The 18,690-nt window shown below is 34.3% G+C and overlaps 1 protein-coding gene across 1 annotated transcript in view; it reads right to left on the reverse strand.

The window, feature by feature from the left end:
• Positions 1-4,466: 4,466 nt before the first annotated feature.
• LOC121432339 (solute carrier family 7 member 13-like) overlaps positions 4,467-18,690 on the reverse strand; it is a 34,246-nt gene continuing 20,022 nt past the window's right edge. The window contains exons 2-4 of the mRNA XM_041630185.1: positions 10,330-10,461; positions 8,504-8,865; positions 4,467-4,712 (exon numbers count right to left, since the gene is read on the reverse strand). Coding sequence (XP_041486119.1) covers positions 4,467-4,712; positions 8,504-8,865; positions 10,330-10,461 — 740 coding nt within the window. The remainder of the gene's footprint in view (positions 4,713-8,503; positions 8,866-10,329; positions 10,462-18,690) is intronic.

The following is an 18,690-nucleotide window of genomic DNA, read 5'->3' on the forward strand; positions in this document are numbered from 1 at the left end:
TTGCCTGTGTTTTTGTTGATATATCTAACTTCCTTGGGTTGGAGTTTTTCTCCTAGTACTTTCTGTTTGGCTGAGTTTGAGAATAGATATTGCTTAAATATGGTTTAGTCATGGAATAGCTTGTTTTCTCTGTCTATGGTGATTGAAAGCTTTGCTGGATATGTTAGTATTTGTTGGCAACTGTGGTCTCTTAGTGTCTGCATAACACCTGATCATGACTTTCTGTCTTTCACTGTTGGGCTAAAATTGAATAGGTCCGCCTTTATAAGTTACTTGGCATTTGCCTTTGCAACTCTTAATATTCTTTCTTTATTCTGTATGTTTAATGTTTTAATTGTTATGTTTTGAGGGAATTGTTTTTGGGTCCAGTCTATTTAGTTTTCTATAAGCTTCTTGTATTTTATATAGGTAAGTACTTTTAGCTTGGGAAAGATTTCTTCTATGATTTTGTTGAATTGATTTTCTGTGCTTTTGAACTAGACTTCTTCTCCTTCCTCTATCCCTATTATACTTAGGTTTGGTCTTTTCAAGGTGTCACAGATTTCCTGGATAGTTTGTGTTAAGAATTAGTTGGATCTTACATTTTCTTTGAATCTATTTGCTCTATGATATCTTCAACTCCTAAGATTCTCTCTTCTGTCTCTTGTACTCTGTTTATGCTTGCATCTGTAGTTCCTTATCATTTACCCAGATTTTCCATTTCCAAAGTTCTCTTGGCTTGGGCCTTCCTTATTGCCCCCTTTTCAATTTTTAAGTCTTGAACTGTTGCCTTGACCTGTTTTGACTGCTTTTTTGGTTTGCTTCATGGGAGTTATTGATTTTTTCTTTTCTTCCATTTGTGTAAGGGATTTTTTTTTCATTTCCTCTTTCAGTGCCTTAGTATCTCCATAAGGTGATTTTTAGTGTTATTTTCTTCTACTTCATCTGAGTTGGGATGTTCTGGTTTTCTTGCTGTAGAACCTGAAGTTTCAATCATCCTTTAAATTATAGTGATTTTTTATGCATACTCTTGGCTTTGGTCTTTGATATCATTTATAGAAGTCTGCCAAAATATACATTGCCGATGTTCTACTGAAACTTTTGATTCATCCTCCAGGATTTTTCTATTGTCAATAGCAATACGTTTTTTACAGCAGGCACTGGAGTTTTGAATTGTTCTGGGGAGGCATGTGCCCCACAGTGACTGAGAATGACTGGACCATGTTTGAACTGGGGTCTGTGAGAAACCCCCTAAGGAGTTTGCCAGTGCTGACAGCTTACCTTGCTTGTCTCTTATTTATCTGAGTTTATTGGTGCAATGTTGGCCTTTGCCTCATCTTCTCTATAATTCAGAATATTGAGACTTTTTATTTTTGTTATTTCCACAAGAAACATTATTTGTATGAATGCCCTCTCTACAATCCTTTCTCAGATGGCCCATTCTACCACAATAAAAACATTTGATATTTTGATGACTTTTCATACCTTTGGAAATTTCGTCTCCTACCCAAGCCTCAGTCAAGCCTCAGCCTTATAATCAAATGACTGAACATTGACTGGGTGCAGGATCCATTCATCCATTGGTGCTGATCTGACCTTTCATGGTCCAAGTATCATTTTGCATTCTAAGTTGGCATTTTCAAAAACCAGAGATTCAGTAAGTACTTGTCTAGCTTCTGGATCTGTTACCCCTATTTGCACAGCTTAGCTAATCTTTGTAAAAAGTCACTACATGATTCTCATGAGCCTTGCATGGCCTTAGTGTATGATTCAGTTTTCTTCCTAGTTCTTGAATCTGTGTCCCAAGCATTCAAGTCTGCTGTATGGCACAGAAATAAGATGTATTCATTGTATATAGCTTGACTATCTGGATCAGTGTAACATCCCTCACCAAGAATTTAATTTTGGGAGGCCTCAATACCTTGATGATCCAGGGCTTTAGCCTCTTCTCTCCAATAACACTTCCACTGTAACTACAATCCATCTTCTAGCATGGGTGAGACTGATTGAAGCCAATCATTTTGAGTAACCATATTTCTTGAAGCCTATGTCTTTAACAACTCCCTCACATATGGTGATGGCATGCCATAAGATACTACTGCTTGCTTAATCTTTTAGATCTTTCAAATGTATAGGTTTCAATTTACATTCTGTATATCCTTTTGGGTATTGAGAATTTACTGGCTTTTCAGCGGTAGTAACAGGATCAATAGCTAATACTCTTGAAAAGTCATCTCTGACTCTGAGCTATTGGCAATGCTAAATCTTTACTACTGTCCTTTGCCTGTACCTCCTCTCCTTGCTTATCAGATCTGACAAGGTCCTTGATTGATTCAAATCTTTTTATCACTGTCTTTTGTAAAATCTAAACCTCTTGACCTCTGAATATTTCTAATGAGTTCCTCAAATCAATTAATTTCTAGTTCTCATTCTGCACATGTTATTTCAAGGTTTTAAATTTTTCACTTATATCTTCTTATCCATAGATATTATTTGGATGGCATGTAGACTGCCTTCCTGGTGGGATGTTCTATCTCCTGGCTTATCATACCTTTTTAACAGATGTTGATAGTCAATTTCAAAACTCATCAGGCAATGAAAGGAGACAAAGACGGAGACCCACATTGGAGCACCGGACAGAAATCTCAAGGTCCAAATCAGGAGCAGAAGGAGAGGGAGCACGAGAAAGGAACTCAGGACCGTGAGGGGTGCACCCACACACTGAGACAATGGGGATGTTCTATCGGGAACTCACCAAGGCCAGTTGGCCTGGGTCTGAAAAAGCATGGGATAAATCCGGACCAGCTGAACATAGCGGACAATGAGGAATACTGAGAACTCAAGAACAATGGCAGTGGGTTTTTGTTCCTACTGCACATACTGGCTTTGTGGGAGCCTAGGAAGTTTGGATGCTCACCTTACTAGACCTGGATAGAGGTGGGCGGTCCTTGGACTTCCCACAGGTCAGGGAACCCTGATTGCTCTTGGAGCAGATGAGGGAGGGGGACTTGATCCGGGGAGGGGGAGGGAAATGGGAGGCAGTGGCGGGGAGGAGGTAGAAATCCTTAATAAATAAATAAATTAAAAAAAAATTTAAAAAAGCATCATAAAAAAACTAAAAAAAGAGAAGTGACAAAAGTATGAATCCTTACAGATAACTTCTCATTACGAGTCAATAAAGACTGTATCATTTCTAAAAGTCTCTCATTCTTGACTCTGTTATGAAACCATTTCTTTAGCGATATCATATGAAAAAAATAATAACCACCATGGCCACAAAAATATATGTACCAGGTAGGTCATACAGCTTAGTTCTTGCATCAATCCATTCCTAGCAGAAACAAAAAATATTATTATATTCCTGGGTAGTGATATTGTCTACAGTTATCTTGGGATTGGTTTACAATCTTCAAATTTATTTGTTTATTTATTTATTTACCAATCAATCTGATACTTAGGTATCAAGTTAACTTACCTCCCTTATAATTTTGAGAAAATTGTAGGTGTAATACTGTGGATTTTTCAGCAGGTGTCAGAGTTGTGGCAGTAAGGCAGATCAGGGCCTGAATCACCTGAGACTCAGCAAAAAATTTTAAAAGTAGCGCACCTTCACAGGGAGAAATTTGAGCTTCACAGGCAGAAGCTCAAAGGACTCAGAGCTTGCAGGCAATTGCGAGCTGTGAAGTTGCTGGTGGATTTTGGGTCAGTGGTTCTCATGGTTCCAATCTGGGAATGCAAGCCAGTTTTCTAGGTGCAGGCATAGAGCTCAGGCTGATCAGAGCAGGCCAGACAGCAGCTGGACCTGAGAAGCAGACTCTAGCTTGGGTAGCAGCAGTGAGCCACATGGGTCAGAGAAGCCACAGAGGAGTTGCCGCAGGAATCTGCAGGCATCAGTTACTCAGCCACTTAGCTGGCAGGACTGAGCCACACAGGGGTAGGAGGGCTAGAAATTACCAAGTCCCTACTGAGGATCAGCCAACCCAAACCTTGCTCAGCTTTCAGGCAGTTAAAGTACATGAGACCACGCCCAGAGTGGGCCAGTATCCTAAAGGCTATTGTCTGGGGGAGTTCCTGCAACACAGGGACTGCTAGGACCCTAGGACCCTAGGACCCTAGGACCCTAAATATGTTATAAAAGAATTCTACCTAAAAATGCTATGATTTGCTGTGAGGCAAAATACATTTGCCAAGATGCTAAAATGCCTTAGACACGTATATCTCCCTTAATGAGAAATGAAATTTCCATATTCTTTTAGTTATTGTTTATTTGGAAAATTTAATCATCTCTATTCATTATTTACTGCATGATGACATTGAAGAAGTGAAAGTGAAGCTGTTCAACAATTTTTTAGGGTAGACATAATATAAGCAAGAATTATGTTTAATGGTATTCACATCTAAAAAGCAAAATTGCAATAAAATTGTACTCATATCTGAAAAATTATATTATGCATAGTCTCAAATATATTTTTCCTTTAGTAAGGATTTTATAAATTAATTAATTTATCTTGGTTTTCAGATGGTGAAACATTGAAAAATAATTGCCAATAACAAGTGATTTTGTCAAAACAAACATCATATCTTTTAAGGTGAGTTTGAAGCCAGTAACACAGAAGGCCACAGAAAAGAAAGACAACCTGATAGACATGCTCAATATTAGGAGACTGAATCATTGGTGTGAAAATTAGAAAAACTGATAAAGCTATAGATCCAAATATGAATGGCAGCCATACCTGAAAGAAAAAAAGAAAATTAAGATTTGTGATGCCATGGCAAGTTCTTATGACAAAATGACATTAAAAATGTTATAGAACCCAAAGAAAGTGAGTGCATACACATCTTTAAAAGTTTTAGAGTAGGTAGTCCTGGCATTAGCTAATAGTAGATTAGATATTCCTTACCACAAAATGTCACTTTTAACTTACTTATTTACCTGTAGTATTCATTAATATCTATTCTATTAACTGAGTCATCATTCAGAAAAGCCAGTGCTTTATTTTCAAACAGTATAGACACCATTTGCCATAAACAAAAACAGCAGTATTTTTTCTACTTAATAATGATTACAATGATATTTTACTGCATTAGGAAAACTACTTAAATAGTTATAAACAGCCAAACTCTTTCCTTCCTTTTCCTTCTTTGTTTCTTTATAATAATTTTAGTTGGCATAGTATAGTGATGTGTTTATAGGTAAAATGAGTATATATATATGAAAATTTCCTTTTCTTTCTTATTTATCTCTTTCCTTCCACAAAATTGTTTTCACTTATGCTTCCTAATATATGTTTGACTTTCTTTTTTTGTTCTCATAAGTCTCTGTCTTTTATGCATCATCATTTCTTGTGATCTCACGTCTGTGCTTATGTCTGATATGTGCATATGTACTAATACATATTTTAACAAAGAAATGTGATTTCTGACCTTAAGTCTAGTTATGTGTAATATTGCAATTACCGATTTAAATATGTTCAATTATCCTTTCATTCCTTTAATTAAGCCAAAGTTTCCTGTTGTGTTTGATCTCCCTTCTGCACTCTTAACCTCAGATTGGGAGTATTTTGTTAAAATTTGCTGCACATATATTCACCAGAAAAATTGTTCTATAGTTTTCTTTGTTTTTATTGGGTTTTATGTAGTTTTGATATTAGTGCACTGCTGTCTTTGTAGAATGATTTATTAGCATTCCTTCCATTTTGTTTATGGAATTGTTTGAGACGCATTGGTGCCAGATTTTAAAAGTTGGTTGATTTCAATAGCTCCTTAAAACTGTTTCTTCCAGTACCAACAACACTACTCAGGGATGACGTTTCTAATTAGACATTAGCTCATCTCTATGTTTAATGAGTTGTGTGGGGATTTTCGTTGATAGGGCCTTCCTTTCAGTTGGTTTAGAGCCAAAAATATCCTTGATAATTGCTTCGGTTGTTTGGGAGCTTCAATGTGGCCCCTTTGGCGAACAACTCTTTTAGATGTAACCCATACCTTGTCCTGGACGCTTCATTTGGAGACAACAGATTTCATGTTTTGGCTCAATCTCCCTTATTATTTGGAAGCTTTTTTGAGGTTGTTTATGTACATGTATATATTTTAGAAAGTATCTACTTTATTAGTTTTTTCTCAAATGGCACTTAGTTTTAGGAGTCCCACCCATACTCCACATAAATGTACAGTTCCTCTTGCTACTACTTTCTAGTATTTTCTACTATGATCTGATCAGAGACAAATCATTATTGTAGGGATTTTTTACATAAATTTATGGACATTTAAGGGAAATTTACTATCAATGAATATTTTGAAAATACCCTTAAAATCCATTTGATGTATAGTATAGTTTATCTCTGAATTTTTTAAATTTATTTTTGGTTTGAATGAACTACATAAAGATCAGAATGCTGTATGGAATTCATTTACTGTCATTGCACCAGGACTTATCTGATATTTTATGTCCATTACTGTTTAGCAATTTTAAAATGAAATTGGGAATTCCATTCATTTAGCAGGCATTTCTTGTTTATATTCCTGGTGAATTGTCCATCTTATTTGTATGTAGTATTTTATTTACTATTTTTTCTAGTGGTTTTCAGCTTCTCTTTTCTTAAAAAACTGTCCTGCTTTCTTTGTTTATCAGTTCATGGTCAGTTTTGCTAATAAGACCCGTTTCTTAATGATGTCCAGCAGTTACTTATTAATTCTCATCTATTCAGTAGTCTTTGTCATTCTATTGGTGATGTGAGTTTATTCGCAATTAATATTATTATTGAAAATGGTATAAAAGTACTTTAATTTTGATTAATTTCCTGATGCTGATGTGTAGATTATTGTGCTTTCTTCTTTCTCCTCTATTTGTGAGAGTCACTTGTTAAGAATGTTAGTAACAATGTATCCGCTTCTACTTCTCCATTAATCATCTATTCCTCTCATGAAGTTTATTCTGGGTGGTGGTTTCATGATATTTTCTTTCTTCATTCTTGATATACAGTATTCATTTAAGTACATTCTGCACAGATGATTTGATGGCCATGAGTATTATAACATCTACTTACATGTTTTTAACTGTCATTATTTCCATATTAGTTTTACAATATAGTTTTGGTGGATGTAGCAATCTTGGTTAGCTGTCATTTACCTTGAAACAAAAATTGGTTTGGTTGCTTTTCAGTTTTAAACAATATACCATTATACAGAAGACTCAGTGTTTTCTTCAATAGGAGTGTTTGTTCATTTCATAATGTCTGACACCAAGTATGCCTTGAATATAGGTCTGGATATTGATTTATTTAAGGTCTGTTGTTGCTGAGTCTTTACACTGTGATACATAAATAACCAGCACTTCAGTGACTTCACACTTTTAGATTGATAATGTTTTCAGCATGAACACTCATACTTCTGAAATACTCCTACTTGCCATTTACTGTAACTAATGCTCAGGAAAGATAATAAAAATCAATAAACAGGAATCTGAAAGGCATTGTTCAGGTATCTCACAGGTTCATTTGATTTTTCACTTACAAGATGATATCTGATATGATTCGTATGAAGTTTATATGAAAATCAAATTCACTAGAATGTGCTCAAAAATGAAATTTCTTAATTAATTTTACTGAAGTGTATATATTTTTTTACACTTCCTCAATATAGTAAGAGTCTCAAAATATATGAACCTCAAATTTTCTGAATTATATATATGATTGTCTGAAATATAGCAGAGATACACAATGTATTCACTTGGCTGACTTGGGATACATTTGAAGAAGAAGCAATTTCAAAAAAGAGTTTGGAATATAATATAGACTGATATTTCTCAAAATACTGTTAGTTTTAACTATATATTAGGATCCTAAGATGAAACATATTAGTATACATTCCAGTGGTCCAGTAGACACTGAATGAATCAGAATGCCTAGGGAAAAATTTGTGAATGTGTAATTTATTAACGATGCTAATGGGCTTATTATAGTCACTATAAAAATACAAAATTGTTTTCATCATTTTCTATTATCTCAGCAACCATTATACAGATTAATTCTTTAGGATATTCATAAGACTATTGAAAAGGAAGGCAAAAATAATGGAACATCTACGGATTCATGTTATATAACTGTGTGATTTACACATTACCAAGACAATTTAAATGAAAACCATACAACATAAGTCTTTCCTTAAAATCTTGAATTAAATAAAATGTCTACTAAGGAAATAAGAAAAAAAAAGGAAGCTACTTCTACTATGTAAAATTACGAGGTGAGGCAGCTCATTTAAGCATGGAAATTGTAATTTTCTCCTTAGTATTATTGTTTGCTCCCTGGAAGATAATGATGCCATCTGTTTTCCCTGCAGTATATCGGTTTTTACCTTTCACACAATGAAAAAAATGAAGCCTCAAATGGTCAATATCACAAATGCTTGGTAAGAAGAAAAGAGTTACTGCTTCATAGAGTGATTAGAAGAAACTCACAGCTATTGAGAAAGGTTTAACAACAAACAAACTATATATTCAACATTTTTTTGCATATTGACTTACCTTGTAAGGTCTTGGCAGATCAGGCTTCTGGTACCTTATTTTAAGCAACCCTATCATATTCATCAAATTTATACACCATGCTCCTAGCCCCACATATTTCACTAAGTAAATTAAATTTGAAGCTATTATTGAAATAGAAGACAAAATGATAATCATGAAGACTGCTACAACTGGAGAATGATGTTCATTAAGCATTGAGTATATGACAGGTAATTTTCCATCCTGACTTGCACAGTAAAATATTCTTGATGCTGAAAGTATTCCACAAGAAATGGTGTTCATCAGTGAAACTGAGATCCCCAAAGAAACAGCCCATTGTGTCGAAGGGAAAACTCTGTTCATCCATGTGATAGCAATAGAATCTGAAAAATTAAATGAAAATTCAAAAAGCCAAAGTGATTTTTTGCTTGAAAGACAATAGAGCAGCATTCTGTAATTGTCCCTTTATCTATACATTATGTAATAGAATTTGTCAATTCATTCTAAGAGAAGGCGTCTCTTACTGTTTAATCTGTTGTTCTCTGTGGCTGGTTTTGTCCAGCATTAGATGTGCATATTTGAGAGCCGCAAGGCTGTTCAGTGGCAGGAATAATAGTTCTTGCTCTCCTGATTCTTAATATGTCTATCTCATGTATTAACAATACACAACCTTTTGCCAGATAGTAAGACAGTAATAGCTGTGAGGCCCTGCACTGCATGATACATACCCCCCAGCAAAAGTGGCCTAAAACTTAGCTACTATTGTGTAGAATACATTGTAAAGTTTGTGAGCTGTGACATTTCCCACATATCCTCGCCTTAATGTCCCTATATTGCAGATATACTTAAAAACACTCCTGTACAATGTCCCCTTTGAAATTGCCAAATATTGCTTATACTACTATGTCATTTTGTGACTATTCATATAAGACTGAAAATATCCTAAAGAGAGACTGTGTATGCCCTTTCTTTTTATCATGCTGTTTAAAATCAGTGCTGCTGCCTATGCCTGGAATAGAAAATTTCCCATTTTTCATGTGTATGAAGGGAATGTTGAACTTCTAGTTCCAACCAGAATAAACATTTATCTCCAAAAAAATCATGTTTTTGACAGCAAGTCCAGACAATAATGAATGAGTGGTGGTGGAGCCATACTTATTCCTAGTGATACTGTGATGAATATGATGAATCCATCATATATATATATATATATATATATATATATATATATATATATGAGCCTATCATAAAAATTGTTTCTCACATTTAGAGATTACTAGTAATATCTTAGAGAAGGACAGTGTTATAATATGCAAAGTGTGGCTGAGAACTGGTTGTGACTTACATTTTGAACAATCTATGATGGATGCTAATAATAGCCTAATGAAAATCTTGTCACTGGGTTTTACATCTAACAAAGTAAGGATATGGTGCCTATTTTGAACAGCCTTTTTCATTGTAAAGTAAAAGTGGATATTGAAGGATGAAGCATCTGAGCATAATATCTATGCTTTGTGTTCTTCTTCCGCTTGCTCAGCTGTCTTGTCTTCATTTTCTTTGTCCTCTTTTCCTACTCTTTTTTTTTCTTTTTCATTTATTTTAATTCTTGGTACATGGCCTTCTGTATTTATAATTTACTTGTTAACATGTGATTGTTTATCTTATAATTTAAGCTCAGGTCATTATATTTTCCGTAGATTCATTAAAAAGCCCAAAATAAAACATACTATTTTATATAATTTTGTGCATAAGCATATATGTATATATATATATATCATATAAAACTTGCCATATTTAACTATGAGAACAGAGAGGCATCTATCTTATTTACTTCTACATCTTCATACCTGAAGAGATGATTTCTTGGGGTGTCAGAACTGTCAAGTATGATATGTTAGTCAATAAGTACATCAGAATAACAATGGACAGGCCAGACATTATAGATTTTGGAATTGTATTGGTAGGACTTTTTATTTCTCCTGTGAAAAATAAATAAAAAAATACATTAGAAAATGACACATTAAACATCTGAACTTTTCATGTCCCATGTTATGGAGACAATCAAATCATATCTTCTTTAAAGTAATTCTTCCTGCCTCTAGAGATTATATACTGTCTTCCTTTTACTGAGATAATATTATTGATGGCTTGGATATTCAACACATGTCTTTATGTATTCACATGTATTTAGTGAACCTATTGAATATAAAGTAGTGCTTTGTTTCCTTCAGTGCTTCCTGAAGATAAGAATTTAGACATATTTAAGCTTTTTAGGTACATACTGTTGAACTCATGAGACAACTAGGAAAGACACAATTTTGTTCATTCCCAATAACAAATCTTATTATGAAGTAACCCAAGTCAACAAATGTGATATAGATTTACAGCGATGTTAATGTACTGTTGTCTGTAAGCTCAATTTCAGTCAGTGCAATGTTCCCAAAGCTCAGTGTCTTAAATATTGGTTCACCTTCATATTTGGGGTCATTTAGCTTAAAGTAGATAACATGAGAAATTGGCAACAATAATATCTTTTTATTGTGTAATGACAAATATTAATTCATAAACTTGGAACTTGAAGTCTTTCTTTCAGTGAGCACCTCATTAAAGCTATGAGTAAGCAATCATATCGTGTGCACATTACACAAAGTAAGGTTGTCTGACTTCAGAGATCAACAGATGCTACCCGTAATACTCCTGCTCATATTTGAGAAATTTGGATACTATAAAGTTCACTACACACACACACACACATACACACACACACACACATATATATACATATATATAGTTTCTTCCAATAAATAATTTTAATTAAACCAAGCGAATATTCTTGTGTTTTCCTACTATATTTCTAGCCGCATATGTGCCAAATGGGTACATAATTTAACTGCATTGTGTTAGAATGTTTGATATTTTAATATTGCTGATTGATGATGACTAAAGTTTCATAAAATTTGGGATGACTCCTACCACAATTGATATCTCAACACAGAGGGCGATATTATTGAGCTCCATACAACCGTGAAGAACTATAGCAATTAACAATTGGTAAGAGAGATAGGATTAGTCTTCTCAATGGATGAACACACTAATTGGAGCCAGTCAGCCATAGAAACTTACATATGCAGGCAATACTGAATGAACACAACAGGTTGAATGTATGTTTTTTAGGTGTACATGTGACAACAATTGTTAAAGATGTAAGTTTGAATTTGTGGGATAAGTGCCAACATGGGAAAGTGAGATGAAGGAATGAGGAGAAAACAGCATATTTATATATAAATTAAGTTAAAATTAACTGTTAATTGTAGTTGGCTTGACATTAATACCAATGTCTAATAATATCCAAACTGGTTCTTCATGAGTTATTTTCTTCTACTGTGACAAAGCACTATGACCAACAAAATTCATTGAAGGAAGGATGTATTTATGCTTCCAGATCCTGAGGGATAAGAGTCCACCATGTTGGTATTAGTAGTACAAAGCTGAGAACTCACACCTTCTTAAATAAGCAGGAAGCATGGATGGCATTAACAAATTTAGGGTGTGAACATGGACATTCAAATCCCAGTCTAGTGATATACTTCCTCCAGCAAGGCTCTATTTTAAGGTTCTATTAAACTCTTCAAATACTACCAACAACTGAGGAACAGGGGTTTAAATACCGTCATCCTATGAAGAACGTTTTCATTCAAACAACCACAGGCCCTAAACAATTATGCCAATTTTACTAGATATTTCTATAAAATGGTATGTTTAGTTTTAACAGTTATAAAACCAAACTATCCGATATATAGAAATTGTATATAATAGTTTAAGTAAAATATTATCAACTATCTAGCAGAGATTTTATTCTTTAGGTGAAGAACATAAGCACAATCTGTCCCATTAGGATGAAAATTTTCTTTTTTATTTGTTCAATGATGACTTTTATGTATTTCCAATAACTTTGAACATTGCTATGATTTATTATCATTCAACATTTTATTTATGTACTTACTTCATTATACACACACACACACACACACACACACACACACACACACACACGGGTCAAGTAAAATTACCAAGTGGGAAGTAGCCATGAAAGAAAATGGTAAGAAGCCCTGTGGTGGATGAAACATTACCAATTACTTCTATTCCTCCTTCTACAAAAGGCACTGAACTGTTATCAAGTGAGGCAAACTTTGAACTAAAATGAATGGCATTTACTTGGCAGTGATGACAAGAAATGAGGGCTTTCTGATTCAATGCAGAGAGGTTGATGATTCTTAAAGGAAAAAATCCCATCTATGACTGAAAAGATTCCAGTAGAGCACTTAGCTGGTTTTCACACACAAGTTCATTAATAACGGGTTAGTTGTAATTGGCTAGCCTTGAACTCACAGTGATCTTCCTGCCTCTAATTCCTGAGTACTGGGATTAAAGGCATGCACCACCACCCTCCAGTTTCCTGTGAACATTTTCACCTTGCAGCTTCTATGGCATCCCCATTCCTCTCTCCATTTATAAATACCTAGGAACACATTTCAGCCAGGAACACTAGGGAACATGTCAGCCAAAGTTTAGAAGCAATCCACAGCCAACCAAATTCCTAAGATCCAGAAAGGACAGCAAAGGTAGAATAAAGGGTAGAAACACGTACTTTTTAAAAACACAATAACAGATATAAACACAATTTTAACCATCTGGAAATCCAGAGTATGATATGCCATCAGAGAAACACAGCCATTAACAACAAAGAAATTATTCCTTCCTCAGAACCCAGAAACAATACTAGAATAGGCCCAGATAAATTCAATATAGATAAACCATGAGAAAAAGACTTCAAAATATCTACTAGGAATATGCTGTAAGGCCACAGAAAGGGTATGAATAAACTTATTAATTAAATCTGTGAAAACATGACCAGTGAAATGGAATGATGAGAACAATTAAAAAAATAAAAGTAGAAGTAGAATAACTAAGGGGAATTAATTCTACAGTGCCACAGTACTGGTAAATTTATAAAATCTAACAAAAACCTCAGAGGTAAATCTCACAGCCCAATACATGAAATGTAATAGAGAATCTCAGACATAAAGATAAGACAGAAGATACAGAAGTCTCAGTATAAAGCACTAGCCACAAAACATCCAGGAAATATGGAACAATATGAAAAGACCAAATATATAAAAATAGAAATAAAGGCATAGAAAAATATTTTAACAATATCACAGGAGAAATATTTCCTAATTTAAAGAAGGATGTTCCTACCAAGGTACAAGAAGTATACAGACATAAAACAGACTGGATCAGGAAAGAACTTTTCCAGGAAACATAATAATCAAAACACTGAATTTATAGATCAAAGAAAGAACATTAAAAGCTGCAATGTAAAAACATATTGTGTAAAACCAAATTCATTAGCATACCTTTGACATCACAATGGAAACTTTAAAATCCAAAAGAAGCTAGAAAGATTTTCTACAAACTGTAGGAAACTAGAGATGCCAATCCAGACTACTATAACCAACAAAACTTTCAATCACAAAATTTGAAAAAAAAAACACTGAACAATAAAACCAATTGAAGCAATGTCTATCTACAAATACAGTTCTACAGAAGGCCCTAGAATAAAAATTTCATTGTGAAGTGGTTAAAAATACCCAATAAAACACAAAGGAGAAATAGTCCTTTAAAATTAGGTGGGGACCGGAGTCCCCACACCACAACACACAGTAATCAGAATTAACAAATACTGGTTATTGATAATTCTCAATATAAATTGTCTTAGTTTTCCAAAAGAAAGACACAGACTATCAGATTAGATTAGAAACGTCCAAGAAATATACTTATCATCAAAGAGAGAATTCCACCTTAGGGTAAAATGATGACATTCCAAGCAAAGGGTCCTAAGAATCAAGTTGGTATAGCCAATTTAAAATGTGACAAATAGATTTCAAACTATTAAAACTATTATTTCAAAACATTAAAATATTAATAGATAAGGGGACTATATTCATCAAGGGGAAAACCACAATGAAGTAATTGCCGTTCTAAATATTTTTACACAAACCACAATGCAACCAAGTTCAAAACAGAAACAACACAATAGCTAAAATCATATTGACACTCACACAATGATACTTGTGACTTCAAGATCCTACTCTTGCCAATTGGAAGTTTATCCAAAGAAAAACTATAAAAAGAAATGGTGATACTAAATGACATCTTTAATCAAATACTTCAAGCAGATACTTACAGAACATTATACTCAAATACAAAAGAATGTACCTTCTTCTCTGTATCTCACATAACTTACTCTAAAATTGATCATATACTCATAACTTAAATAAAGTCTCAACAAATACAAGATAATTAAAATAACACCCTGAACCCTATCTGACGACTATGGAGTTAAGGCGAATATCAATAATTGAAATAAAATAAATCTTAAAAACTTATAGAAACTGAACAACTCACTCTTTACTGAGGAGTGGGTGAGGAAAAAGTAAAATAAACTGATAACTCTATAGAATTGAATGACAATGAAAACATAACACATCCAAAACTATGGGGAACAATGAAGGCAGTTCTAAGAGACAAGCTCATATGACAAATTGTCCACCAAAGAAACTAGAGTGATCTTATACTAACAACATAATAGCACATCTGAAAGGCCTAGGAAAAAGAATGATTTACATTCAAAATGAGTTGATAGCATGAAATAATCATCTCATGATGAAAAAGGCATAAATTAAAAAATACAAAGATAAACTGAAAGAAAAAAGGTTTATTTTTAATCAGCTGTAGAAATTCCCTGGTAAAATTTTTTGGGTTGCTAATGCACACTATCATATCATCTACAAATAGTAATATGTTGACTTCTTCCTTTCCAATTTGTATCTTCTTTATCTCCTTTCATTGTCTTATTGCTCTAGCTAAAACTCCAACTGCTATATTGAATAAATATGGAAAGAGTGGACAGCCTTGACTTGTTCCTGATTTTTGTGGATTTGCCTTGAGTTTCCCTCCATTGAAGTTGATGTTGGCTAAAGGTTTGTTGTCAATTGTCTTTGTTATGTTTAAGTATGTCCCTTGTAGCCCTGATTTTTCTAAGACTTTTATCTTGAATGGAGTGTTGGATTTTGTTAAAGACTCTTTCAGTATCTAATAAGATAATCATGTGTTTTTTGCTTTCAGTTTGGTGGATTACATTAACATATTTCCATATGTTCAACCTTCCCTGAATCTATGTGATAAAGCTTACTTGATCATGGCAGACCAAAGGCAATACTTCTCCATTTCTGGTGGAACTGTAAACTTGTACAGCCACTTTGGGACTTAATAAGACAGTTTCTCAGAAAATAAGTTGGGAATCAATTGACTTCAGGTCCCACTATACCACTCCTATACCCAAATAACATACCATAGACCTTAAGGACATTTGCTCAAATATGTTCCCATCAACTTTGCTCATTATATAGCCAGAAACTTTAACCAACTTAGGTGACCCTCAATTGAAAAGTGGATAAATAAGACGTACATTTACAAAATATAGTATTACACCTATATTTTTAAAAAGTCATTTTCAGGCAAATGGATGGAACTAGAAAAAAAAATCCTGAATGAGACAAGCCGACCAAGAAAGACAAACATGACATGTACTCACTTATAAATGGATATTAGTTGCAAAGAAAATGATAGTCATGCTATAATCCACAGATTCCGAGAGCCTAAGAAACAAGGAGGGCTTAAGAGGGGACACAAGAATCTTCCTTGGAAGGGGAAATAGAACAGATTTTCTTGGTGGACTGACAGGAATGATGGTGGGAACAGGAGGGAATCAGGTGTGGGGGATGGAGGAAAATAGTACTGGGTCTGGAATCTAATGTAAATATCAGAATGAAATAGTTGTGATTTTTTACTGTATGTAGAATTATAATTATAATAAGTAACATTAGAATATAGTAGTTGTTTGTTAGAGGTACATAGACCTTAAAGAGTTATTGTAGGAAACAGTGCCTGCCTTCAAATCAAACAACTAGAGTTGTTTTTTTGAGAAAGTTTCCCATCCATTGCATGACTTTTGTCACAGGCCTATCCTGCACATCTGGAGCATCATGAATATTGGGTACTTCAATCAATACACAATAAGAACTAACTTTGTGTGTCTGTTTATGATTTCCTTCAGGGAATATATAAAATAGATCAAAGGTGTTTTGATATGAGAATTGTTTTACCTTTAAAAAAAGAAACAGCTTTATATAACAATCAAAAATAAGCATTTGCACAACCTGTCAATACACAGCTCACAGAAACTCTTTGTCCTTGATGACTGTAAGCCTAAACTTATGATCTGGAGATGCTCCCCTTCTGAATGTCCTATGTAACAAGAAAATGACATTTGGCCCCCAACGTCATGAGGCTCAGAGAAGAGAGATGCCTGGATACTTAGGGACTGAAGGTATACTCCAGAACTGGATACACAGTTATAGGTGAGACTCCAGATTTGGGCAGAGACCTAGGGAATTCACCATCTCAGGATAAGGAGTATGTGCAATTGCTAAGTGTTCTTAAAAGGAAATGGAGTGAAAGTAAAAAAGAAATAGCCTACAGAGCTTTGGATATAATTTAAATGGCATTATTATTGTTTTCAGGCAACACCTCCTATTCAATTAAATCTGATAGTATGGAAGCAGGAGTTGAAAGCTTCAAGGAGAATTCATCAGAGATGGAAACCTATACCAGTAAAGAATTGATATTTATGTAATTTGTTCTCTAATTCTCTGGATCCCATTGCAGAATGAGTAGTCACAGAGAGTCCACTAAGATATGGAACAAGGAATTAAAAAGGATAGCATTCTTGCTAGAAATTGTCAGTCAGCGGAGGAGAATGTTTTCTTACATGAAGACAGGGATGTTGTTTCAGAGGAAAAAGAAGTGAAAAAACATCAAAACACTGGAGATGAATCTCCTTCTTCTTTAGAAGAAACAGACTTAGAAGGGAAAAAGACTGAGTCTTTACCTGCACATTGCAGGAATTATAAAAACATGAAAAGAACTCTCAAGGCAAAAAATAAGAAAAGAGTGTATTCCTGATAGAAAACATGGAAGGAAATAAAACCAAAAATTATTTAACCCAGTAAAAACTTGAAATATTGAAAGCTTTTAATCAAAGAACTATAATACTATCTTATTAAGAAAGAGAAGACTGGTTGCCTAAAATCAAGAAGACACCTTCACAGGTGTTTCCATGCTATACAATTGCTATAAAAGAATGCCCCAAAATAATCAATATTCTTCAGTTTTCAGATGTACATACATGACAGATTTAAAATGATTTAAGAAGAATTAGTAGTATATAGAATGCATTCAACTTATATAAATATGTTTTAAATATTTGGGATTCTTAGAATAGAATTATCCCACACAACTGGAAGTTGATTGTCAATTACACTGGTTCACCTGGTGGAGAGATGTGACTGCAGTGGAACAGCACAATAATGCTAGACGAGTGCATATGAAGGACTAATTCCTAGGTAAAGGCAAATATGCTGATTTACAAAGATAGGTACAGTTTGATGATGCTACTATCTTGTAATGACATTCAACAACATTAAGACACTGGGATAAAGTTAAAGAGAATTATCACACTTAGAAAATTTTCACTAAGTTCGGGGAATCTGACACTGAATTTTCTTTTTTAGAGTTTTATGTTTTATTATTTTATGTTTATCTTTTAAAATAAAACAAACTATCTTTTTTCATTATATATACCTATCTGAGTTCTCACTCCCTCTCCTCCTCCCATTCCCTCCATTTATACCTGCACCCTATCCCCATCCACTCTTCAGAAAGGGTAAGAGACACATTGCTTTGGGGAAGGTCCAAGGGCCTCCTTACTATATCTAGACTGAGCAAGGTTTACACCCAAAGAGAATAGGTTCCCAAAAAGCCAGTACAAGCAGTAGTGATAAATTCTGGTGCCACTGCCTGTGGCCCTTCATTCTGCCCCAGGAATGCAGCTGTCAACCACATTCAGAGGCACTAGTTTGGAACTATTCTTGTTTCTTCCCTGTCTGACTGTAGTTGGTGAGCTCCCATAAGGTCAGGTACACTGTTTTAGTGGGTGTATCCTTCATGGTCTTGACCTCTTTGCTCATAATCTTACTTTACACACTCTTCAACTGGACTTTGGGAGCTCAGTCCAGTGCTCCCAT

Source organism: Microtus oregoni, unplaced genomic scaffold (assembly GCF_018167655.1).
Source record: "Microtus oregoni isolate MIOR12 unplaced genomic scaffold, Mior012 000034F_ref0000314, whole genome shotgun sequence".
Taxonomy (NCBI): domain Eukaryota; kingdom Metazoa; phylum Chordata; class Mammalia; order Rodentia; family Cricetidae; genus Microtus; species Microtus oregoni.